The following is a 25323-nucleotide window of genomic DNA, read 5'->3' on the forward strand; positions in this document are numbered from 1 at the left end:
GAGGGAAGAGATATGGGAACATATGTATATGTATAGCTGATTCACTTTGTTATAAAGCAGAAACTAACACACCATTGTAAAGCAATTATACTCCAATAAAGATGTTAAATAAAAAAAAAGCACCCTTGACACTCCAGCCCAATTAAGATTTTATTCTCCCCTTTGTTCTCCTCTCTTCTGAGAATGTACTTGGAATCTGGGCTGAAACTGCTTGCTTCTCCTTTTCCTCAGATCACCAGAGTGATGTTTTATCTGAATTCATGGTTGTGGCATGCTCTCTTAACACATGCTTTTAAAAGGTATCACTTCCTGGCCTCTGTCAGCCTTTCTTCCCTAGGCTGGACCTTACTCTTGTTTGTCTCTGAATTGCCTTTGATGAAATTTCCTCTTCTCAAACTCAGATACCCAAGAGGGCAAAGATGCATATCACGCATCCCTGTCCCTTTAGATGAGTAGTTCTCAAAGTGTAGTCTGTAGACCTCTAGGGGTCTCTTAGATGCTTTCAGGGGATCTGTGATATCTAAATGATTTTCATAATGGTACTAAGACATTGTTTGTCTTTTTTCGCTCTGTTGACATTTGCACTGATGGTGTAAAAGCAAAGGTGGATGACACCTTAGCATTTGAGGCAGTGACACCTACCTGTACTAGAAGTCGTATTCATCACTGTCACCATTTGACTTAAGAAACAAGATGCTGGTTTCATGTAAGAATGTCCTTGGTAAAGCTGTAAAAGTTTGCATTTTATTAAATCTTGAGCACACATCTTTTTAATATTCTGCATGACAAAATGAGGATACATGTAAAGCACTTTGAATATTTGTGTTGAGGAAGCACGTGCATAATTTTTTGAATTGCAAACTCAACTAGTCATTTTTTTCATGGAACATCATTTTTACTTAAAGAATGACTGACAGACAAACTATGGTTATTTAGACTTGGGTATTCAGTAGACACCTTCTGGAAAATGAGCAAAGTGAGCCTGTCACTTCAAGGAAAACAACTGACAGTATTCGAGCTTTCAAGGGAAAATTAGAAAGTTGCACCTGCCACCGTGAATTTGACAGCTTTCCAATACTTAAAGACTTCTCTGTTGAGATCACTGATGAGATTAAGAGGTGTGATTTTGTATACTGTATGATTAAATGTGTCAACGTTTGGAAGATCTGTATAACTCAGTGAACCAATATTTTCTATGACTAGTGTGTGATGTAACAGAATCATGATGGACTAAAGATCTATCCAAAGTGTAAAACAGGGGCTTCGCTGGTGGCGCAGTGGTTGAGAGTCCGCCTGCCGATTCAGGGGACACGGGTTCGTGCCCCGTTCTGGGAAGATCCCACACGCCGGGGAGCGGCTGGGCCTGTGAGCCATGGCCGCTGAGCCTGCGCGTCCGGAGCCTGTGCTCCGCAACGGGAGAAGCCACAGCAGTGAGAGGCCCGCGTACCGCAAAGTGCAAAACAGACTAGAGAATTTTAATATAATGAAGTATGAAAAGTTCATTGCTATGGTTTCAGATTCCACATTGCAGTTTGAGAAATTGCCACTTACTGAGTTTGATGTAGTATCAAGGAATATCCAAAATTATCTGAAAAGGCTATTAAAATACTCTTCCCTTTTCTGTTTATCTATGTGGAGCTAGATCTTCTTCATACACTTCGATCAACACAATGTAACACAACAGGATGAATGCAGAAGGACGTATGAGAATTCAGCTGTCTTCTATTAAGCTCAGACATTAAAGTGATTTACAGAAATAGAAAACTATGTCACTATTCTCATCAAATTATCTTAGTGTTAGAAAACATGATTATTTTTCATAAAACATTTGTGTTAACATACTGTTATTTTATTTTTAAATTAATAAACAAAAGATTTAAATATCTTTTTATTTCTAACATGGTGAATACCAATAGATAGAACCCACAAGAACAAAATATTTTTTAAGTACTCAGTTATTTTTGAGAGTGTAAATGGGTCCTAAGACCAAAACGTTTGAGAATTGCTGCTTTAGGTCACACACTTTTATATACTACTGATTGACTAAATGAAGTTCCAGTTAACTAAAACTTTGGAGGAGGTTATTTAAATTGGCCCTTCCCTGAAAGAGCATAGTCCTTGATTAACATTCCCGGCCCCTGCACGAGCATATCTAGAGGTAGGGAAAAACAGATACATTTTTCTGGGTACATGAGACATATTCAGTGTCTGAAATGAAACAATTTCAGTAAAAACACCAACACAAGCAAAGTATTAAAGACCTCAGGTTATGAATTCTAATCCAGTTCCTTCACTTTATTAATATGACAATGCCTCAGGCCTAGTTTTACCTTTAAATAAAAAAACTTCTATTTTAGCTGTTTGGAATGGTACTCTTTCTAAAAGATGTCACATGTGTTTTTGCATCTAATTAGGCTACTAAGGTGATTTAAATATTTTAAATGAATTGCGATCATTATTATTAATGCCCATTAATACAGCAGAGCTTACAGTGGCTTACAGCAGAGCCGCTAAGTCCCATTGAGCATGTGAAAGTTTTTTACACTTTCATTAAATGTATTCTGAGTCTTTTTTTTTTTTTTTTTTAAGATTTACATGTGTTTTTAAATGTTGCCTTTTGCTTCCTTGCTTTGGTGGTGTGTTAACTGTGACATCTTTATACAGTGTGCATGTTTGTCTCCCCATTTCTAATTTTCTGTAAACTAAACAAAATGCTTATCAGAATTGTTTAAAATTGAGCAAATAGACTGAAAAATGATCCCAGACACTTACAGTGATGTGTAGAAGTTTTAGTGAACTTTTTTATTGTATTTTGACCACTCAAAAGACTGTTGAGCTTACTTAGTTTTTTAGATAACTAAATTCCTAATAGATGAGGTACTGCAGCATAATAATCATTTAGTTAACTGTTGGGTGTACAGTTAATAAATATGAACAGAGACTTGAGAAACCCAAACAGTGAGTTCTAGTTCTGCTCTCTTTTCTGAGTCATCCTGATTATACTGACTACTTATTTATCTAATCTTTTAGGTTTTACATGTGCTTTTTCAATGAGGTCTTTAAAAGTTTTAAAAAAATATTCTGTATAAATATTTATAAAAAGAATCTGCCTATAGTTCAAAGCCTCTGTGCAATCTTTCACAATTTAATCCAACAAAAGAGTAGACAGGGACATGTCCTACCTAAGGCTCTGGTCCATCAGTGTTTTTCTGAAAGAGCTGGGATGTTTACATTCTTAGGGAGAAAAGAAGAGCAGAGAATACCATTCCATATTTGTACTTGGTTTTCTAGCATCAATGGTGGCTGCTTTATAACAGCTCATAGCAGTTATATTGCAGCATCGTTTCTGCCTGTGGAATCACATTGGTATGCAGATTCTTAACTATGCAGCCCCATGGATTAGGGCCCTCATTCCTGTTAAAGAGAGTTATTTAATTCAGGAATCTTTCCAAAGTTGCTACCAGGAATGCTTTTTACTTTTATGGTGACTTGGTCCCTAAGGATAAAGACAATCATCCAAAAGGAAAACTTTTTGCCCAGTATCTGAACCTATATTACTGACCAGAGCAGAAAAGTTCATAATCTTCAAAACTCAATATGAGAAACAGGTTATTGTGTTTGAATTGAGGAATTGAGTATAGAATAACTGAAAAATCCTAGTGTCTACTTGTATTTACATCCATGGCCCAACTTGAATATACATTTTAAGAATTATTTTCACTGTTTTTAGACAATTTGTATAATTGAATTTCTTATTCAATTCTTCATATACTTATCAATGCTTTAATGGAGAAAAGCCTTGCTTCATTTTAGGAATTATCTACTCTCCTTTTAGAACATTTGTCTCAACAACAGTGCATATTAATAATCATTTTACTTTATTCCCTCTAAGTTCTTCACAAAGCTTTTATTTCTCTCATATTAACTTCCTAGTACGTACTCTACAGTGGTTTTTCTGAACTTCATTGTCCTCAAGTTTTAATCCCCTTCTGCCTTTCCTCCTGTATTCTTAGCAGATGGTGACCTCGTACAATTTATCTGGTGTTAGTTCCTGCATTTTCCTGCATTGTCTCTCCTGTCTGTCTTGAGATATCAGCATCTGTGTCCATCTTTTTTTCTTTTCTGTATCTGAGAAATAGTTGCTGTTTTAGCTCTTGTCCTTTTTTACCTTCTATGTTTGCCCTCGATTCTATCTTTCTGTATCAACTCAGGGTTCATTTACAGGAAATAGAAAACTCTCTAGTTAATTTAGGGAGAAAAGGAATATAAGAAGTACTTACAGGATTGTTGAAAGATCTGGAAAGGCAGGCTTTAGGCAGGGCCTCCAGAAATGACTTCAAACAACACTGTAGAACTGGCTACCCAAGGGATTGGCAACATGTGCCACAATCAGGAAGCTAAAGGGGTCAGGAAGCTATTGGGCTGGCCCAGTGCTAGGTCTAGGATTACACACTTTAGCTGTGATCTGGGATTAAGAAACTGCCAGTAGAACTGCTGTAGCCAGAGGAAAATCATCTCCCAGATCTGCACCAGCAAGATGGATGCCTCACAGTGTAATGCCTCTCTCCATTTAATTCAATTTCAAGTGCAAGTTTCTCGCAGGTACACCTGCTTGTTGAAATTAAATCACACCCAGAACCCTAGCTGAAGGAGAGTCTGGGAAATGTTATTTTATCTTCTCAGCTTCTGTTGCACGCAAGGCACATTCAAGGGGGCTTGGGACAAAAGTCGAGGAATCCATTCAACTCTTTGCCACAGTTTTCTCCGACTTTTTGTTTACTCAGTTACTGGTTATATTTCTTGTTTATTTTCCCCATAGTCTAGATATGTCCTCAAGTCTTTTTTTTTCCATTTTGCTGTTTGAATTTCTGCACTGAATTCCAAGATGCTTTTTTCTTCCTACTATTAAGATTTTTCTTGGTTTATTATTATTTTTATTCCATTGTGTTCTGGTCCTTGTTTTCTTTCGCCTTGTCATTCGGAAACTGTTACATTGCTATTTGCTATTGATTTCCAAAAATATTGTACCACTGTGAACGTGAATTCCCAACAACTTGTAAACTCAGTTTTGTTATTAGGAAACCCCCCTTCAAGGGCTGAGGTTGGAGTTCAGAATTTGGAAAGCAAGCCCATTAAAAGTAGGATTATTTACTTATTTCTAAAACTTTAACCATCATCATTGCTCTTGCTGTACCTTCCAGTGACCATTCTGACCATTTCACTGGACAGCTGATAAACACAGACTTATCTAAGTCTTTGGTTTAAGAGCCAGTTGGGGTGAGGGAATGCTTATTAAATTTTGTCTTAGAAGTATGAGGGAAGTTTTGCCAAAGGCCTGAAGTGGAAAACTGAGGAAGGGCTGGGGCTTCAGAAAGAGCTACTAGATCATAGACTATTTTCCAGCTTCCATCAAAATGTTTTTACTTGTCTGAGATCATGTATTTCATCCTGTCTTAGTTATCTCCAGGTCCCAAGACTTTATTTTATGGATTAAGAATAGCCCTGCATAAGATAGGTTAATTTATGCTATCTTCTCTTTCATGTATTTTAATACGTATAGTAGTGGAATTTAAAGAGGAGACTGTCTTGGTTCTACCACTTACTCTGACATCTTCCAAGAGGACTTGTCAGTGAACTGTATGTGAAAATGCAGCCCATGAGACAAGATTTAGTTTCGCTAACAGGAATCTGACACACTTGATATGTCATATACACAATACAAAGTAGTTTAAGTACAAGGTTCTGTGAGAACTCAAACCTGGTACTTGCTTTCTAGTCAGTTCTGGAAGACGTGGACATGAAGCAATAATAAGTTAATAGAAATGGAGCTTTTTTCATTTTACCAGGGAATTATTTATCATAAAAGTAACTGAGCGTAGCTGACATTCTTCTCAGATTTAGTTTATGAAATGAAATAATGTTGTTAAATTTCCTAAAGAAGGCTTGACTTTACATTTTCACTTGGTTGCAGTAAAATAAATCTTTCCTGACGTGGATCAAGGGGCTGTAAACAATAAAACACAGTATTTGGTAAATATCTACATTACCAATATCTCTCTTAGTTTTGTGCTCTGATTAAATTGAGAGACACTGAAAGGGAATACAGGATTTATGGATAGAAACTCACTCATCTGACTAATGTATTAGGTGTGGAATGAGGTCTCTAAGGGAATGTTTTCAAAGAATGTTTCAAAGAAATATTACATGCTCACATAGGTACGTTGTTTCAAATCACAGTTTGCAAAACACAGTTTTATTCAATTTTGAATTTGTAACATATTGGGTCATAAAATTGACAATTAAAAATTAAAGATTGAAAAATCTTTAAAGAATATTACATATATATAACTCTTAAAATAATAAAAGAGGAAGAAGAAGAAGGAAAACAAAATTTAAAAAACCTGTCCTTCCCAACATTGGTGTATGGACTGACCAGGCAAGTTTCGGTCACTTCTTCCTAGTCTCTCCCATTTCCTCCCTGACTTTACTCACTGTAGGTCAATTGTTATTGCACTCCTCTCTCTCTTCACTGTAGGGCTCATGGTAGAGAACTTAGACTATCGACTAGGTAGGCAGTATGTGTAATGGTTAAAAACACAAGCCCTGGAGTCAAAATCCCTGTGTTCAAGTTCTGGTCCTAGCTGTGTGATTTTAGGCAAAGTACCTAACTTTTCTGAGTCTCTGTTTTCCGATCCATAAAAATGAGAGTAATGACAGCACATCTGAACACATACAAGTAGAAGTACATTTATACTTCTCATTAATGTTTTATAGGGATAAATGGTTTAAGGATGTAAAGGGCTTAGTATAGTAAGTGCTCAATAAAAACAAGCCACTAATATTTAAATATTTGTATTATTACTTCTGCTGGGAAACAATAAATAGGCTTGTCTTCTCTTCCATATTTCAGTTATGAAATGTGTACTCACTGAGGAAAAGACAGATAAAACATTGTTTATCTTAGATTATGATGAGATAATGCCAAATATATGGATAAAAACTGAAAATAAATCCAGATATTTTCAAACATCTTATAGACAAAGTACTAACATTTTACAGTTTTTCTTTTTACTTGGCATGTTCTTTTTGTTTGTGTGTGTGTGTGTGTGTGTGTGTGTGTGTGTGTGTAGGAAGTCAATGCATTCTTATTCATTAGTCCCTTCTTGAGCACTTCTATGAGCTGTATGTGCATCATGGAACTTAACACATATTATTTCTAATCCTTATTAACCATCTAGAGAGATCAAATTTATTAGTTCTATTTTACACTTTAGAAAACTAGAGCTTAAGGATGTAATGTAACTCATCTAAGTTCAGAGAGTTAGCAAGCTTTGGAGCCACACAATTGAATCCTATGTCTTCTTTCATCAGAGTTGGTGTTCTTTTCCACTAGGACACATATTTTATGAATCTAGGACTAATGGCCTGAGGAGAAGACTGGTTGATAATTTCACTGATAGAGATTCAGCATTATAAATAGTAATGATTTTTACATGCAAACTTACTCTTTTTACTGACAATGTATTTCATTTTAACAAGTAAGAATGTTTTCAGGGAATAGAATTTTTACTCAGATACATAATAATGCACAATTATACAAATTATAAAAATACATAATTATACACAATATAAGGTAAAGATCTTTTGTATCCTAATAAATGTTTATTCTTCATAATACACCTATGAACAGAACCATATTGGTGAGGTTGGTGATTGCAAGGGATATGTTTGGGCATAATTGACTTGGCATATAACCTTTGTTTAGTTTAGTCCTATTAAAAATGGAGAAAGAGTAGTCCTTTAGAAAAGTCTCTGCAGCAAGGAAAGTATCACCATATTTAACATGGTTCTTGAGGGAAAAAATATTTCCTGCTGTTCAGACAAATGTAAAAGGTCAGCTAAACACAATCACAGCAGTTGATTCCAAATGTTGACCTCAGAATGTATGCTCTGAAGGAATGCTAATGGCTCCTACCATAGTGCTTTTGCTTATTTGGATACCACTAAAAGCTCCACTTGACAAGCCTAATGATGAACTGCACTTTTCCCATCAAGCAACACGTGTTTGGATGATAGACAGCTCTATTAAGTTGTGGATTTGTTTTTTTTCCAAGGACCAATTTTTCATCTTGCTCTGCAAACCCATGAAGCTGCTCAAAACTCACACAACTTATTGCTGATAAATGGAATCCCAGCTTCAGGATTGGGCCTGGTGGGGGCCGGGGTACAGGGTATAATGATGCATCTGTTTTATCAACATAAAACCCCTTTGGTTCTCAAAAGGATGAATTTTCTGTTTGTACTCTAGTACATCTGACTCCACTGGATGAATGGTTTTATGCTTCAGAAACATGCTTTATTATCCACCTAATCTTATTTTATTTAAAAAAATTAAATAAATTTAAATGAAATGTGAATAACTCTATTCCTAACTTAAATGTTCATTGTTGAGCATTGTTTTATTCTTGACTTATTAACAACTCTCTCATGATTCTTTATTTTAATAATTTCATGCAAGACAACAAAAAATATATTTGGCAGTCAATAAACAAATATTTTTCAAAACTGGGTGAAATTCTCTTTCTCATTGCTTTTGTTGCTTCCTTATAGCCTTGGAAATATTGAGTTCATTTAATTTTTGCAATAAATTAGTGTATTCTTTCAAAACAAAAGGAATGAGATTGATTTTTCAGAAAAAGGGGAAGGCCTTCTTATAACTTATAACAATAAAAGGATAGACCCTCCCAGAACAAAACTAACTGAATCACTTCAAATTTCAATAGCAGCATTGCTTTGGCACTTAAAGATATGCTTCTGCTTCCAAGAGTATCATTTAAAATATAAATGCACTTGGAGATATAAACTTTAAACCTGTTTCAGTCAGCATATTAATTATCATTTAAGACCTTAGCAAGAATTTGTGGGCATCTGTTAGAGATAAATTGAAATACATTTTATGCCAAATCAGAAATGAGCCTGGCTATGAAAACATTCTTCAAGAAGCACTGCTTACCTGGTTTGGGCCTCTTTGGACTCAGAATCTTAATTTTAGTAGTCAAACAGGGATCCCCTTGGTAGAAAATGTATATAAGATTATCTTAAAGTATTCTTAAATTTGAGATTGTATGATCATGATACATGGTTCATTGAGAACTATTAAATTCACATTATAAAATGAAATCTAAACACATTAGTATCATTTAGGGTCCTAGCAGGAAATAGGTGGCCTGTTCAAAGGAGTAATTAAAGATAATGTAATGCAGGGACTAAAGGCAGGCTCAAGTGAACCAACAAATGATAATGAAGCACCCAGAGATCAAGAGCAGGAAGCTATTATTACCCTTAGGCCTGAAGATGAAAAGAGATGGTGTGTGTTATTGGAATATAACAAGAGTTAAGGCATGGTAGAGGGACAGACGGACAAGAGCTCTAACTGTCTAGATCAAGGAGCAAAGCCATTGCCAAATCGTGGCCCAGCAGGTCTTGCAGGGAGAACACCTCCCTCACCTCTCATTTCCCTTGCTCTTTGATCTCTTACTGGGGCTTCCTGTTGACCAAATCCAACCAGGAGTTGGCAGGCAAGGGAACTTGGTCACTGCAGTCTCTACAGGCCAATCCTCCCACTGCCATAAAGAGGCACCAGGGAGGGTAGAGAATGGGCCTGGAAGGGCAGATGGATAATAACCAGCACAGCAATTTACCATAATCATAATTATACAGAATGTAAACCTCCAGGAATAACTGAATGTTATTCTTCACTAAGGACTGGTGCGAGCTCTGTTGCTATTCTACTCCTCTGAATTTCTTTTCTTCCAGGATCTGAAGGTTCTCTTCTAGGTTTTTAGTCATTTCTTGTCCCACTGAATCTGTGCTGGAATATGATGCAATCCTTAGAGCAGGGATGTTTCTATTTTTTTGCAAAATAATCCCTTTTTTTTCTTTCTTTTTTGCTACAGTTTGCTTATTATCAAGTCCTGAATAGTTGATTTCAATGAAGGATTTCTTCCTCTGACGTAATTATTAATATCCTGCTGCCTAATTTCCCCATTTTACTGGGATGGCTTTCGTCAGTTCATTGAGCTGTACAGCTATCTCCTTAAATTGATTGTCCTGCCCTACATGTCCTTCTTACATTTGGTGTTCCATCCACCCTGGCAATGAGAAGGGCTTTTAAATTTTATTTTAATGGGAGAAGCCACTTTCTGATTGGATCAAGCTTCACAGTGTGAAATAATTATTTTTAACGTATAATCAGTTTAAACATCTGTCTTCCTCCATTCTTCACTATTCTTTACTTCTGCTTTTCTAGTTCCTTCACCATAGATTTGATTTCCTTTTTTTCTGTTTACTTAAAATGCTATGAATTAAATGTTGACATTATGGTGTATAATAAATTGTGCGTAATGGGTGAAAAGTGTTTAAGATGGACTTATAGGTTAACAGGTAAATTAAAAATCAGGGCTGCTTTTACAGTCTGAAGATCTATTTACCTCTCCCAAGTAGAAATTTCTCAGAGATAGTGGCGTGTTTTTTTATGTTATATAATTCTAACTGTTGCCTCCTTTTTCTCTCCACTCAGATCCGAAGCCAGAGCAAAGCCTCCGGGTCTGGGCTCTGTGAGGGGGATGAAGTGGTTTCTATCAATGGCAGCCCTTGTGCAGACCTCACCCACCCAGAAGTCATCAAGCTCATGGAGAGCATAACAGACTCTCTCCAAATGCTCGTCAAAAGGTAAGAAGATTCGTTGGAATGTATATTTTCTCCCGAAGCTACATGGGAAAGCTATAGCTCCTACTACCATATAAATTGTTATTTATGGGGAAATGAGGGTGCTCCGTAGGTCAGTATAGTTAAACAGAAAAATCATAGTGTTTGAAAAATGGCAATTCTAATCAACTGAATTTTCTGGTTAATTGAGAATTAACTTGAAAATTTTGTTTCAAGAACTCTGTTGAAAATCTTAGGTATTTTAGACTACTTCCTTAGGAAGCTCAGTATATTGAACATAATACTTCTAGGTCAAGATTTTTTGGTGGGTCAGGATCACTAAATTAAAATTCCTAGATTCCTACCTAGATTAATTTAAAATGTTTAAATGTCACAATATTATACTGTATAATATTTATTTGAATAGAAAGAGGATGCCTAGGAGAAGGAAAAGAACCAAGAAACCCTTAAAAGCAGTCCAATTTCTGTTTGCCAGAAAAACCAGTATTTGGATATGGGCAAAAGCTGATGGTTAGTTTTTGGACTATCAATGCAAATCACTTGTCAATTTGATCTCTCCAAATACCACCGTCCTCACCTAGTTGCTTAAAAATGCAGAAGTAAACTTTAAACATAAAAACGAAAGAAAACAATGAGGGTGATCACAAAAAACTATAGCATCAACATTTTTACCATGTGCAAATGGCAGTATAGTCCACATTAACTTTGCAGATGAGGCCCTGACCATGGCATCATAACGAATCCACAAAGGAACACTCTGGCTTCCTAGAGAGCAGCCTTCAGAAAGACAAGAGAAGGACTTTTCACACAGAATTTCAAAACCTTCTAGGTTTTGCCTTAACTCTGCAGAAAGACTACGTACAGCGTTACCCCTCTGATAATCATTCAATATGATTCCATTTCTATACAAATGTGAACTCACTTTGGCCAAAATTTTGTGAAAATAAAAGAAATCTAGCATTTGTCTCAGAATCTCCCATCTAAATATTTACCCTTCAAGCCCAGTGTTTAAGCCCCTGGGATCCTACTTATTTATAAAGCTGCCACTTGCTTTTAAAAGGGATCTAACAGGAATGTTGCCAAGTGTAGTCAAGGGTTGGACATTATTATGCATCAATCTCTGAGGTATCTGAAGTGTTCAATCACATCCAAAATGGGAGAAAAACCTTTTCTAACTCATTCCCTTGTAGTGCCTTTGCTGATTTAATGAGGCCAGTCTCTTCAGAACACACTTGTAGTCTGAGACATCCCCTACTAGTTTTTGTTTTGATTATGACTGACTACCATTGGGAAAGTCCTTGATGGTTTAAAGTTGAGTCTTAGGTACCTATTTACTTTCAGAAATAAATAGACTCGTTCTCTGCTACTTTTAAGAACTGGAATTATGATTATTGTTATTTTTCCTTTTAAAAAATAAATAAATAATTGACGAGATTCAAAATGGAATCTCAAATTAAAATCAGCCCAAAGGTAATCACCACCACCACCACCACCACCACCACCACCACCACCACCACCACCAATCTGGGTAACTGAACACTGTTTCCTGGAATTAAATATTTCTCTCACTCATGTAACTGTTGTCTATCCCTAGAGGACAAGCGATTTGCTTTTCCTGGACTATTGCCCAGAGATAGCTGGGTCAGACTACCTTAAAAAAATCCTCCTTTAACATTGTCTCTATTACGGTAAATTTCATTTAAATGATTATATATATATACCCATATAATTATGACACATAAATTGTGGAATTGAGTACCTATGTGCCCTGAATGGAAATGAGCATGTTAAGGTATAAAGCTTTAGCCTCTAGTTCTTTTATGATTTTTATTCATGTATAGCTATCCATTTTACCTTGGCTACCAATAAATGTTAACATTTATCTGACCCATTTGCCTGTATTACAGTGGTAAGGCTGGAACGAATTCAAACTTTTCTCTTCTCAGCTTCATAACTGATTGCTAACATAATTCAAAGTGATTTAATCTACTTCCATCTCAAGGCCTTCCTAAATTAAAACTCTCTGGCCTTTTGGTACCCTCAAATTCAGTTGCATACAGTGTATTCATCATTTTCTATAAAAGGAAGATCTAATTTGCTTTCAACATGTTTAAAAAATACTATATTATAATGTTTCTTTTTGGTATTACCAGGAAGCTTTACAGATTATTTGCATAGAGAAAGCTGCATTTCATTTGACTGTTAGTTTGTGTTTTGTTTATTTTTGTTTTGCTAAATGCAGTCAAAAGCAAAGTTAGGAGTAATTATTTTGAATATTAGTCTTAAATTTTACTACAACATAAATTCTAAGGTAAATTCCCTTGAGTAGAATAGAAGTAGGGGCTCACTCCCTTCAATTGATGACCCTGCATTAGTTAGGGTACATTTTGTGAGAAGAAGAAAGGGGCCAAGATAGGCGCTGCTGCTTCTTTAAAAAACTTACAAATGTAAGAAATGAAGGCATCTCCTACAGCTGTTCTGTGAATGATGCTTCTCTTCTAAAAGCAGCTAGAGTTTAAATTAGAGTTTTAGCAAGAAGTTGTTTAACCCTTAACTGACACTGCTTCTTGCAAACCCAAATTTGCAAAACCATCTGGGAATGGTAAAGGTCAAAATCAAAGGACTGTGGTGAACAGCTGTGGGCTCCTTAGCTGAGAGATTAAGGAACAGTTTGACTTCAGAGATCCTATAAGGAAAATGCTCCAAGAGAGCAAGTTCAAGTAGAGAAGGGGAGACATCTCAGATTATAAATACTCCATGACTCAATGATTCATTGCAGCATGGAAAGGATTTCTCTTTACACAAGAGTACTGGGCTGGGGTCCACTTATTACAAAACACATGCTCATTGGAGCTTAAAAAACAGCTTCTATTTCATTCCTTTCAAGAAAGCACAGCCTCTAAAAGAATTACTTGAGTTATCTGTATATTAATATTGCTCTGAAGCTGCTGAATATGTTTATGAGACTTTATAATGTCCAGACCTAAACTTAGTCAATAAGACATTAAAATGCTTTGTCATATTATAACAAGCATGGCTATTTGAAAACACCCCAATAATTATAGATGAAGGGCATCCATGTAGCTATAACTTGTGCTTTGAAAAAAATAAAAGCTGAATTTAGGATGGATTTCCGTTTCATAACCTTTTGTGAGCATTTTTGCTTTGCTTTAAAAGACAAGTTTATTTGGAAGATCTTTAAATAATAATATAAACATGTTGCCAATTTCTGTTTTCAAATATGTTGCAGTTGACATTTAAGAGGAAATATTTTTACTGTATCCTGTATTAGACATCATAAAAGTGTCAGGAAGTTCTTTGGCAGGTGTAACACACTCTGATTTAACTGTCTGGACTGATTTTTCTGTGTGCAGACCATCCAGTGGAATAAGTGAGACTTTGAACTCTGAAACTGAAAACAAAAACCATGAGCATCTCATCCATGAAGGGTACGTGGAAAGTACCACCCTACAGATTCGACCAGCCACAAAGAGCCAGTACAGGGAGTTCTACATCGCCCAGGTCAAGAGTGGAGCTCCCCTAGCTGAGGACCAAGCAAGTGGTGCTGGTTTTTCTGGGAGCATAAAAGAAGAAACAGGCCTGGCTCCTCACACGTATGACTCTAAAAGTGGACGCTTACCAGAGGAGGTTATCTTAAGGGAGAAGGCAGAAGCGGGGCAGCCAGGCACTGTGGTTGAGCTACAACTGTCCCTTTCACAAGAGAGACACAAGCGCACTAGTGCCCCTGTAGTGGCTCTCCTGGGAACTGAAAAATCTAAGCCTCCTGACCAAGATCCTAATTTACAGCATGACGGGATCGTCCACATAAATTCTGTCCCCACTAATGAGAAAGGGGAGCCTTGTCTGAGGTCCAGCAAGATAATCCAGATCTCCAGTGGCCAAGAGTTGAGAGTGATCCAGGGAAGTGAAGCAGGAGACACCGGGCTGCCCCGAGTGGAAGTGATCTTCGACTGCTCTGATAGGCAGAAGACAGAAGGGAGCAGGCTTCAGGCAGGAAAGGGGTGTGTGGATTCTCCAGTGGAAGGAGGGCAGTCAGAAGCACCTCCTTCTCTGGTATCCTTTGCAGTCTCATCAGAAGGCACAGAGCAGGCAGAAGATCCACGCTCAGAAAGGGATCACAGCAGACCTCACAAGCACAGAGCACGCCACGCACGTAAGTCCTGCCCGGGGGGCCACTGCTGGGCTGTTGGAAGGGGCTTGGGAGATAGGGTATTTTGCTCCTGCTTTGCCTGCGTGAATTTCTTTTTCTTTTGGTAAGATTTTCTTGTGTCTCTCATTGGCTTTTTTTTTTTTAATTTATTAATGCACAAAATAACAAACATGAAATTGTGGAAAATACCAATTTCTGAACTGGAAGTAATAAGTTTGAACTTTGTAGTAGATTTAAATGTTTTTAATGCATTTTCTTTTATTCCCAAAGACACAGGAACTGTTAAAGAAAATAATACTGTTAATGTGCCTTTTTGATTTGTCTCAGAATATTGTGATATTTCATGTTAAAATAGCATCTGAGAGTATCTGAAGTCATGTGGACGCTGAGTTTAACTGTCGAAAACTGTTGAGTCTGCTGCTGAGAGGTGTCTTTAAAATACAGTCTCCACCACTGATATTAAAAGCAGATCCTCGTTTTGAAAAAAAATCATTGTGCAGCATGATGATGCTTGCAGAAGTGAGTTTGACGGACAAGGACATGTGGAATACTAAGCAGTTACATGATCCTCTCCGTTTTGTAAGTCTTCACTAGACCACAAAGCGTTTCATCTACCTTCTAGACACAAAAGTCAATCCCCAGGGCCATGTGGAGGCATTTAAATGTCCCCCAACACAAAATATATTTTAAAGTCAAGGCTTTTTACAGTGTTTTGTTTTACCCAGGGGAGCGATTACAGATTGGAGAATGAAGATAAGAATGGCAGTTAGGTCTTATGATTTTTGCTATTTTCTTTCATGTGCTTTTTAGAAACAAATTTGGAATTTCACTTGAGGAGGTAAAAACTGACTGTCAAAGGCACTTGAATGTACGAATGATACACAAAAGTAATGATCTTGGTTATTCAAAGTATATTAAGTCTCCTAACTATTGTTATTCCTTTTAAAGCGTATTTTTAGCATAACCATTTGTAGTTGAATTGGCAAGTGATGTTAATCATTCCTTATACTTTAAGCATCTGTATGCATCTTCACATTTATAGCATATTAAACAAGTGCATTAAGGCAGCACTCACACATATTTTACATGTTGGCAGTGAAGTTAGCAACAACTGTGCAACTGTTACTGTCAATTTAATAGTAAGTTGTATAACACTAGTCAAAAAAGGAATTACATTTAGGAATGACCACACTTTTTACTATATTCTCGAAATAAAATTTGATTACCAGTGAATATCTGTAATTTTGTTATAAAACTATTCTGATTCTATTTTATTTTTGAAAAAGTAACCATTAAGTCTGATTTTTTCCAGTGAAAAATAGAGCTGATTTCCAATCAAAAAAATATTCAAAAAGATTTTCTGAAATTTCCATTTAACTATTTTGAGGAACTCAAAAATTATTTGTGAACCATGCTCATTTATCATGGAACACATGATTATAATTAGCTGGTACTATAAATTAATTTGCCACCAATTTATTTTTTATAACAATAATAATAAAATTAAAAATTGAAATATAGCTTTCCGTTATTTTAAAACTGTCAAGTTCTCATTTTACATGACTTAATTTCCGCATCAGTTTTTACCCACAGTTTAAGGGTCACTAGTAATATAATTTAAAAATTTCCCCAAGATTTACACTTATTCTTGCTGCAACTAAAGTAGTATTATATTTCCAAGATGGTAATACATTTACAAACAAATTTATCTAGACAACTTTGTAGCTAAAATTTCTTAAATGTATTCACAATAATCTTGTATTCTGAATTATTATTACTTATTGATTCGGTACCTTCAATTATTATTCATTCAGTTTTTTGACTTTATATTAATTTAGTAGCTGTGAATGCAAAGGCTTTGGGAGAATGGCAAAGTAGAAACAGAAAACTTAAATATTTAAACTTATTACATTGAAACATTTAGGTAAACAATATTTTCTTGTTTCCCCCTCCCACTTTTTAAAAATGCTTGGAAATGTTTTATATCAACATTTTATTTTTTAAATATGGAAATGCAAGGTATGTCCTAACTTGTTTTCAGAAAATATTATGTCCTTAAATTCTTTCCTTTGTAATTTTAATTACATCTGACTAACTGACATTTATTTTCCAGTGTTTATTGTTAAAGTGTAAGGAGCCATACAGAAACAAATTATGAAACATATATTCTAACCAACATATATAAAATGTATTTATAGGAAAAAATGAAATGGCATATTATATATATACAAATTATATCTGTATTATACCATCATGTATATCATTACAGAAGTATACATTTTAAAAGAAATAAGAAAGAGAAATGAGTTGGATTGTTTCAAAATTCAGTACCCAACTGTAAAAATGTTTTTTCTGCATTCATTTTCCCCCAGGAGAGTTGATTTCTGGGTTGCCATGGAGTCTTCCTTGAACTCGCCAACTCAATATAATTTTTGTATTTTCCCTAGGGCTCAGGAGGAGTGAAAGCCTATCAGAAAAGCAGGTGAAAGAAGCAAAATCTAAATGCAAAAGCATTGCCCTCCTTCTGACAGATGCCCCCAACCCCAATTCCAAGGGGGTGTTGATGTTTAAGAAGCGCCGTCGGAGGGCCAGGAAATACACCCTAGTCAGTTACGGGACTGGTGAACTTGATCGAGAGGCAGAGGAGGAGGAGGAAGAAGGCGACAAAGAGGATACACGTGAAGTAGCATTTCTGGGTGCAAGCGAATCTGAGGTGGAGGAAGAGTTGTTGTCTGACACTGACGACAACACACAAGTTGTGAACTTTGACTGGGATTCTGGACTAGTGGACATTGAAAAGAAACTGAACAGAGGGGACAAGATGGAGATGTTGCCAGACACCACAGGCAAGGGGGCCCTCATGTTTGCTAAGAGGAGGGAGAGAATGGATCAGATCACAGCCCAAAAAGAGGAGGAGAGGGTGAGTGGAATGCCAAGCAGAGAACCAGATGCTGCCCAGATGGATGGCCTAAGAACCATGATATCTTACCAAAGGAAGGAAGAAGAATCGGTGAGAGTGCAGAGATCTGCGAGCAAAAGCTACATCGAGGTGAGCCATGGCCTTGGCCATGTGCCCCAACAGAATGGCTTCACTGGGTTGTCCGAGACAGCAGAGGCTCAGAGGATGATCCCTATGAATAGAACGGCCAAACCCTTCCCGGGGTCCGTGAACCAGCCAGCAACCCCCTTCTCTCCAACGCGAAACATGACCAGTCCCATTGCTGACTTTCCTGCGCCTCCACCTTATTCTGCAGTCACACCCCCACCTGAAACCTTCTCCAGAGCAGTGTCAAGTCCGACAGCTGGCCCAGCACAGCCCCCTCCGTGGCCCCAGCCTGGCCCATGGTCCCAGCCAGCCTTTTACGATTCATCTGAACAAATAGCTTCCCGGGATGAAAGGATCGCGGTGCCAGCAAAAAGAACAGGAATATTGCAGGAGGCCAAAAGGAGAAGCACGACAAAACCCATGTTCACTTTTAAAGAGCCCAAAGTAAGCCCAAATCCTGAACTCTTGTCACTTCTTCAAAATTCGGAAGGCAAAAAGGGCACTGGGGCAGGAGGAGATTCCGGACCAGAAGAAGACTACCTCAGTTTAGGAGCAGAGGCTTGTAATTTCATGCAAAGCCCCACTGCAAAACAAAAGACCCCACCTCCTGTCGCTCCAAAGCCTTCTGTCAAGTCCTCATCCTCCCAACCAGTAACTCCAGTTTCTCCAGTCTGGTCGCCAGGAGTGGCCCCAGCCCAACCTCCTGCCTTCCCCACATCCAACCCATCACATGGCACCGTTGTTTCCTCCATCAAAATAGCGCAGCCTTCTTACCCTACTGCCCGGCCTGCTAGTGCTCTGAGCCTGGCTGGTCCCTTCAAAGGACCACAAGCATCGGTAGCCAGTCTGAACTACACTCCCAAACCATCAGCTCCCACACCAACGGTAAACACTGCTCATACCGGCGCAATGGGACCATCCAATGAGCTTCCAGGAATGAGTGGGAAAGGAGCCCAGCTCTTTGCTAAAAGGCAGTCGAGGATGAAAAAGTACGTGGTAGATTCAGACACCGTGCAGGCCCATGCTGCCCGTGCTCAGTCTCCCACTCCATCTCTCCCGGCCGGCTGGAAGTACTCCTCCAATGTCCGAGCACCTCCTCCTGTGGCCTACAATCCCATCCACTCCCCCTCCTACCCACTGGCTGCTGTCAAGTCCCAGCCATCAGCCCCACAGGCCTCCAAAACAAGCAAGAAAAAGGGCAAGAAACCCCTTAATGCTTTGGATGTCATGAAGCACCAACCTTATCAGCTAAATGCATCCTTGTTTACTTTCCAACCTCCAGATGCAAAGGATGGCCTCCCTGCAAAGTCATCAGTCAAGGTCAGTTCACTGCCAGCCATGAAGCAAGCTATTCCTCCTCGGCCAGTGAATGCTGGCTCGCCCACTAATGTGCAGGCCTCGTCTGTGTACTCAGTGCCAGCCTATAGCTCTCAGCCTTCCTTCTTTGCCGAGGCCACCTCACCAGTAAGCGCCTCCCCAGTGCCCGTGGCCATTCCCACCTCTCCAAAGCAAGAATCAGCCTCGACATCTTACCTTGTGGCACCAAGGCCGAAGTTCTCAGCAAAGAAAAGTGGTGTCACAGTTCAGGTGTGGAAACCATCTGTTGCGGAAGAGTAATCTTGTAGCTGAAGCTGAGTGTCCACTTTGCTTGAAACGAATTGTTTGCAGTGTTACTTGAGTCCCTGAGAATGCCTAGCAAGTCCTCAACTTAATTTAATTTCAGATGTCACCTCCCAATCTGGGTCCAAGGAGAATATTTTTAATGAGTCAAAAATCTAACTCAGATTGACTTAAAACATATTTATCTTCTTTGCACACTTAAAAAGTCTGGGAGCACCCCTAAATAGACATGGGCCATTATATTAAGTAAGCAGATCCTTAGGGTTTATGCTTTAGCCACAAAAGAACAGTGATCAGTGTTATCAACATTAGGACACAGTCTTTATGTAACATAACAGCTGTGTTCCTACAGTGAAAAGGTTCAAATGTAGTGAAAACATAACATGTATTGACGGACATTTCCTTTTTAAGTAGTGCTTTATCTCTATTACTAGTATTAAAGGATAAGAAATTTATCGAGGACAGGGATCAGCTCTGGTCTGTCAACCTCAGCCACCTGTTTGATGTTGCAGAGAAGGTACCTTGGGGACTGTTGGAATGTACATAGTTTAGTAAGGTAGGTAAGAAAGAGGGGATTAATAATTACAGAGTACTTATTATGTACTAGGCTCCTTGCCAGATGTTTTACATATATTAGCTCATTTCAGAAGACTTCTTTAAAGTAAACTGGATGGGTAAGAAGGATAATTATCCTTAGAGATTGATTCCCATCCTCTCTCCCCAGTTACCTAAGAAATTGAGTACATCTCCAATTGCCCATGAAGGCATAAGTTTGTTTTCCTCGCTGAGGCAAGTGGTAGAGTACAGTAAAATGGAGTAACATATAAAAAGGTGAGCAGGCTGCAGCTAAAGGTACATATGGCTATTGTTTTCCTTTGGGAAATCACATGATTGGGGCATGAAGGGTTACTGATTCCAGGGCCTGATTGTGAAGCACAAGTAGTCCCATGTGTGTGGAGGCCGTAGGGTGAGAACTCACAATTATTAGCATCATTTCTGAGTGATGTCACAGATTTTTTTTTCTTGTGTTTGTTTTGCTTTCTGACGACTGCTTCTCCCACTGTTCCTTGCAATTCTATTCTTGCACCTTCACTTTATTATTTATATTTGATGGACCAGGAGGATTCAGACAAGGTTACCTTTAAATTTGGATTGGTCATACACCATGCCATCATCCAGCTGGCTCTGAAGTTAATAATGTTACTGACAGTAAACCTGAAGAACTTTCTCATATCTATTTTAAGTCCAAGTCTGACCAACCATGGAAAATATTCAACATGAATTAATGTAGAGAACCACAAAGCACTTTTTTTTTTTTTTTTTTTTGCGGTACGCAGGCCTCTCACTGTTGTGGCCTCCCGTTGCGGAGCACAGGCTCTGGATGCGCAGGCTCAGTGGCCATGGCTCACGGGGCCAGCCGCTCCGCGGCATGTGGGATCTTCCCGGACCGGGGCACGAACCCATGTCCCCTGCATCGGCAGGCGGACTCTCAGCCACTGCGCCACCAGGGAAGCCCCACAAAGCATTTTTGACAGCTCCAAGGAAAACCATCTACTTGATACAAGAGATATGTCTAGAGACCTCTCATAAAAGCTTGCCTGGTGTGAGGGTACATGGTACCATTTTAATCCTCTGAAAATATCTGTATTCCTGTTCTTTTTCTGCTGTCACTGTCAATCTGCTATATTTTCACTACCCTATTAAAATATTACTTTCTTCTTTAATCTGTTCAATGTATTAAAAAAAAAATACTTCCCTGTATGAGCTGTTCTGACCTAAGTCATTTCTCTGATATTTCTCTTATATTGCTTCCCAAACATCTGAATTTCTTTTCTGTGAACATTTCCATTTCTCTGTACATTGTAAAACTGCAAGCTGTAGGTATTTGTATGACATAACACAGAGGAGAATTAAGTCAGCTACAGAACAATGGGGCTTATTCTTCTGCTTTTTCTCTGCAAAATCTTCCATTGCTTTTGGTGGCAATTTATGTAGAGGTTAGAACCACAGGATGTAGCTTGGCCTCTTATTTGCCTTTTTGGGAAATCAATTAGGAAGATTCATACAGGATAAAGGAAAAAGCAATCTATCCATTATATAAGGCTATTGTTTGTATTACTTGTTCTTTGCAAAGGAAGTCTGTTGAATGCTGTGCGTTTTGCATTCTTTTCTAATAGAACAACCAAAAAAGGCATCTTAAGGTGAAGCAGGAAAGGAGATCATTTTTGTAACTTTGCATTCTTAACATAGCATTTAAAGAACGGCATGAATTAGAGGGAAGAAAATGGAACACAAAGTAGTCAATTTGAGATCACTGGTTCAACAGTAGCCTAGAATGGTAATGACCCACAAGTATTTACAGTTGTCCAGTGGTTTGTGGTATAGGAATGAGAAGTGTTTGGGGTCCATTTCCTGTTGGACAGGTGGCCATCTTATCAGAGCCACTGTTTGGAGTTGATGACTAAAGACACAACTAACATGACTGAGACGTCATGGGGTTCCCAAAAAGCTTCTAAGAAGCATGTCAGGCATGCACTAAAAGCATCCACAGCTTCGACTGGGAGCTGGTAGCACAGATCTCATCTGGAACCATACAGTCCCAAATGGTGGAAAAGGCATGGGAATCCTCCAAAATTGTATCCACAGCAGAGTCTAACCTCACCCTGAGAGATGGGGGCTGGGAGGGAGAAGGACTGAGCTAGCTCCCTGGAGAAGCAGGGATTTATTTGCCTCTTCTCCCCAGCCGGGTAGTCCCGTGGGAGCTTGCAAGCAGAATAAGCTGGGTGTACCACCTTTCAGGTTGGAGTTCTGGAAATGATGTCAGTGCAGCAGGTGGGAGACTTAGGACTCATGACCTCAGCTTCCCTCCCACTGGGCACCCTTTGAATTCGGGGTGTTGGCTTTGTTGTGGTGGCAGATATTCGGATTGGTTGCTTGGCTAGTTTGAGGGTATGGGGAGGCAGTTTTTGTTTAGTTTAGGACCTTGCCTTTATCTTTGTCCTTTGTTAGCTTAATTTCTAGGTACAGCACCCCACCCATGAAGTCCAGTTGTCATCGTCAACACAATAGCAATGATCATTTACTGAGTGCTTGTGTTATGATAGGTGCCTTATATACATTATCCTAAGGAATCCACTGCATGGTTAACAGGCATTGGTATATAAAATAAAATGTAATCACAGTCACTCACTTACTGCAGGACCTTATGCAAATTTCTTTCCACCAGTGTCCCCTTAGTGATGTTTCAAACCTCTCTTCCTGGAATGTTGTGCCATAGTGAATGTGAGCAACACTAGATATACTAGGAAGAAAGGTGCTATGTAAATGTAAGTATACATATTCCTCTCAGTCTTATAGGAGGGCAGATTGAATCACAGAACTGGTAAGATTGAGAATCTGAGCACTGCCACTTTGATCTTAGAACAGTTACAGTCTTATTTCTAATATTTCAATAATAAACACATTCTGCTTTGAGAGAGGAAAATCACACTGTTCTGCATTTTGACTATTCATTGATAGTATAAAGCATACATTTTTAGGAATATGTTTTATAAGACACATTGGGGCTGTCATTCTGGAACATGTAAAATTTTGTACTTCAAAATATATCTAGCATGATTGTTAATGATTACATGTACCTCATTTAATCTTCACAAGAAGCAACTCATTTTAACCACAGGAAAACTGACTGAGTTACAGTAGTTCTTGAGAGTAAGCCAGGATTCTTTAACTCTTCTAGATAGTGCTGACCCCTTTCAAAAAGTGGGTTTCATAGGGCAACTGAGTATTATCACACAGTTGAATTCTAGCCTGGCCACAAGAGTCGCATCTGAGATGTCAAGAACAAATGATCTGCATTTAAAGGGAGTGGACTAAGTGATGTGGGGCCATTGTTTTGTTTACAGTTACTAGCTTAAAAAATTTTGAAGGCTCTTTGCTGCTGACAGGCATATCAAACACTCAGAATGCAGCACTTTCACAGACGTTTCTTGAGAGCACAAGACACATGGCTGTTAGTGTCTGAGTTTGGATTTAATCTTTCAAACAGAAGTCCCTCGCTGTGTATCATTTCATCCAGTTACAAATTCGAGAACCTGCAAGCACCCAAATTCAAAGAGTGAATTCCTGAAATCCATTGCTATTTTATGAGTCATCACTGGCCTGGCAGGAAGGGTATTTGAAGTCATGGTCATCAAAAAGAGGCGATTGTTTTCTGAAAAGCTAAACGCTTAAAATGCTTCCAGAGGGAAGCAGTGGGCTGTGTTCTCATTCCCTCCTAAAATCACAGTTGTTGAGTTTGTTTTAAAAATTGTTAAAAGTTCATGAGAAAAATATGTAAATTCTAAGAGCCAACATTATATTCCCAGAAGCACTGACCCTTGCTGGTCTCATGTCCCCTTATCACTGGACTCTGGGGGACACAAAGACTCGTGTAACACTTCAGTGCCGCTGAGTTTGTCAACAAGTATTCTGGGAAAAAGCAGAAATGAATTCTTCTCTAGACTTCCCACCAGGACTGGCCAAAGGCCATAAAGCAAGCTAGTAAATTCCCACAGGACCCAAACACCAGGCAAAATTGCTAAAAGAGGCCAGTCTGAGTTTAAAAAAAGGAAAAAAATTACAGGCCATCCTGTGGTGCATCAGACCAATAAAAACCAGAAGCCCCCAAATCAGACTATTCTTTCCTTGATGTTATCAGGTACAGCCAATTTCTTAAATTAAAAAAAAAAAATTTAATGTTTCTATGGTATGTATATTTGTACACTAAATTACCATTTGGCACTTGGAAATCATAGACCTTACTACTCAGAAGCAATGGAGTGAAGAGAAATTTAATTTTAAAATATCAAATCCTGTCAGATTCCTGATTTTACCAGAGCTTTGCCAGCTAATAAAGTATTTCTCAAGTACAAAAAAAAGTTAGACTTCTACAGGGTCCTATAGTTTAAATAATTGTTTGTTATTGATACACAGAATTTCTTAAATTTTCATTTTTTGGTTCTAAATGTAAAGTTCCTCATGTGTATCTCTGTTTATACCTCATTCTTGACACATTTATCTAAATTACGTGTGTGTTATGACTGGTAAGATATACATTCAGGGTCCTAATAAAAATAATCACAAGGACCTACTTTCCAGCCTACCCTTCTTCCTCTACCTGATAATAATAATAGTATTTAAAATAATAACATTCCAATATACCATGGAGGAATCCTGCTTTCACAGCCCCTACTTCTTGAGCTCCTTGATAATTATTAATGGTTGTTCATGGAAAACAAGCAAACAAACATAGACTTGCAATTAGCTCTAAGTTGAAAAGAAATGCACATTTTAGGTATAAACTGAGAAAATTTTTCTTCTTGCAAGTAAATATCAAAAAGCAAAAGTGTTTTTTTTTGTTCTTCAGGAGACATTTTAGAAGTCAGGGAGGCTCTTTGGTATCTTTATTTAGTGGAATGATCTGTTTTCAAGACCACCCAAAGGCCCTGAGTCGAGATTACCGTCTCAGTTAGGATGACATGGGTGGGGATGGAAGCTGTGGCAGCCATTTAAACAAGCTCATGAGGTCTAAGGAAAAGACAGAAGGTAGGGTGGGGGGGGTTGATGTATTAAGTTTCTACTAAAAGCCAGGAACAATGTTAATACTTTACATAAATTATAACAATAACTAACACTAACTGAGCACAAACTCTGGGCCCTGAATTGTGCCAAGTATCTTCATAGATTCTTTTTTTTTTTAAATGGATATATAATTGAC

At 38.1% G+C, this 25323-nt stretch overlaps 1 protein-coding gene and 1 long non-coding RNA gene across 8 annotated transcripts in view; one reads left to right on the plus strand and one right to left on the minus strand.

Annotated features, from left to right (window-relative positions):
- The window catches only part of LOC114902712, a 114532-nt gene extending 113297 nt beyond the window's left edge, over nt 1-1235 (minus strand). For all 4 annotated transcript variants that reach the window (XR_003795587.1, XR_003795588.1, XR_003795586.1 and 1 more), the window contains exon 1: nt 643-1235. This is a non-coding gene — a long non-coding RNA (uncharacterized LOC114902712). The remainder of the gene's footprint in view (nt 1-642) is intronic.
- The window catches only part of SYNPO2 (synaptopodin 2), a 169525-nt gene that overhangs the window by 122029 nt on the left and 22173 nt on the right, over nt 1-25323 (plus strand). For 2 of the 4 annotated variants that reach the window (XM_029235195.1, XM_029235196.1), the window contains exons 2-4: nt 10580-10731; nt 14103-14902; nt 17347-19532. In XM_029235195.1, coding sequence (XP_029091028.1) covers nt 10580-10731; nt 14103-14902; nt 17347-19532 — 3138 coding nt within the window. The remainder of the gene's footprint in view (nt 1-10579; nt 10732-14102; nt 14903-17346; nt 19533-25323) is intronic. The other 2 variants (XM_029235197.1, XM_029235198.1) reach the window with 1 other exon arrangement.

Source organism: Monodon monoceros, unplaced genomic scaffold (assembly GCF_005190385.1).
Source record: "Monodon monoceros isolate NGI ecotype Baffin Bay Population unplaced genomic scaffold, NGI_Narwhal_1 Super_Scaffold_20, whole genome shotgun sequence".
Classification (NCBI taxonomy): Eukaryota; Metazoa; Chordata; class Mammalia; order Artiodactyla; family Monodontidae; genus Monodon; species Monodon monoceros.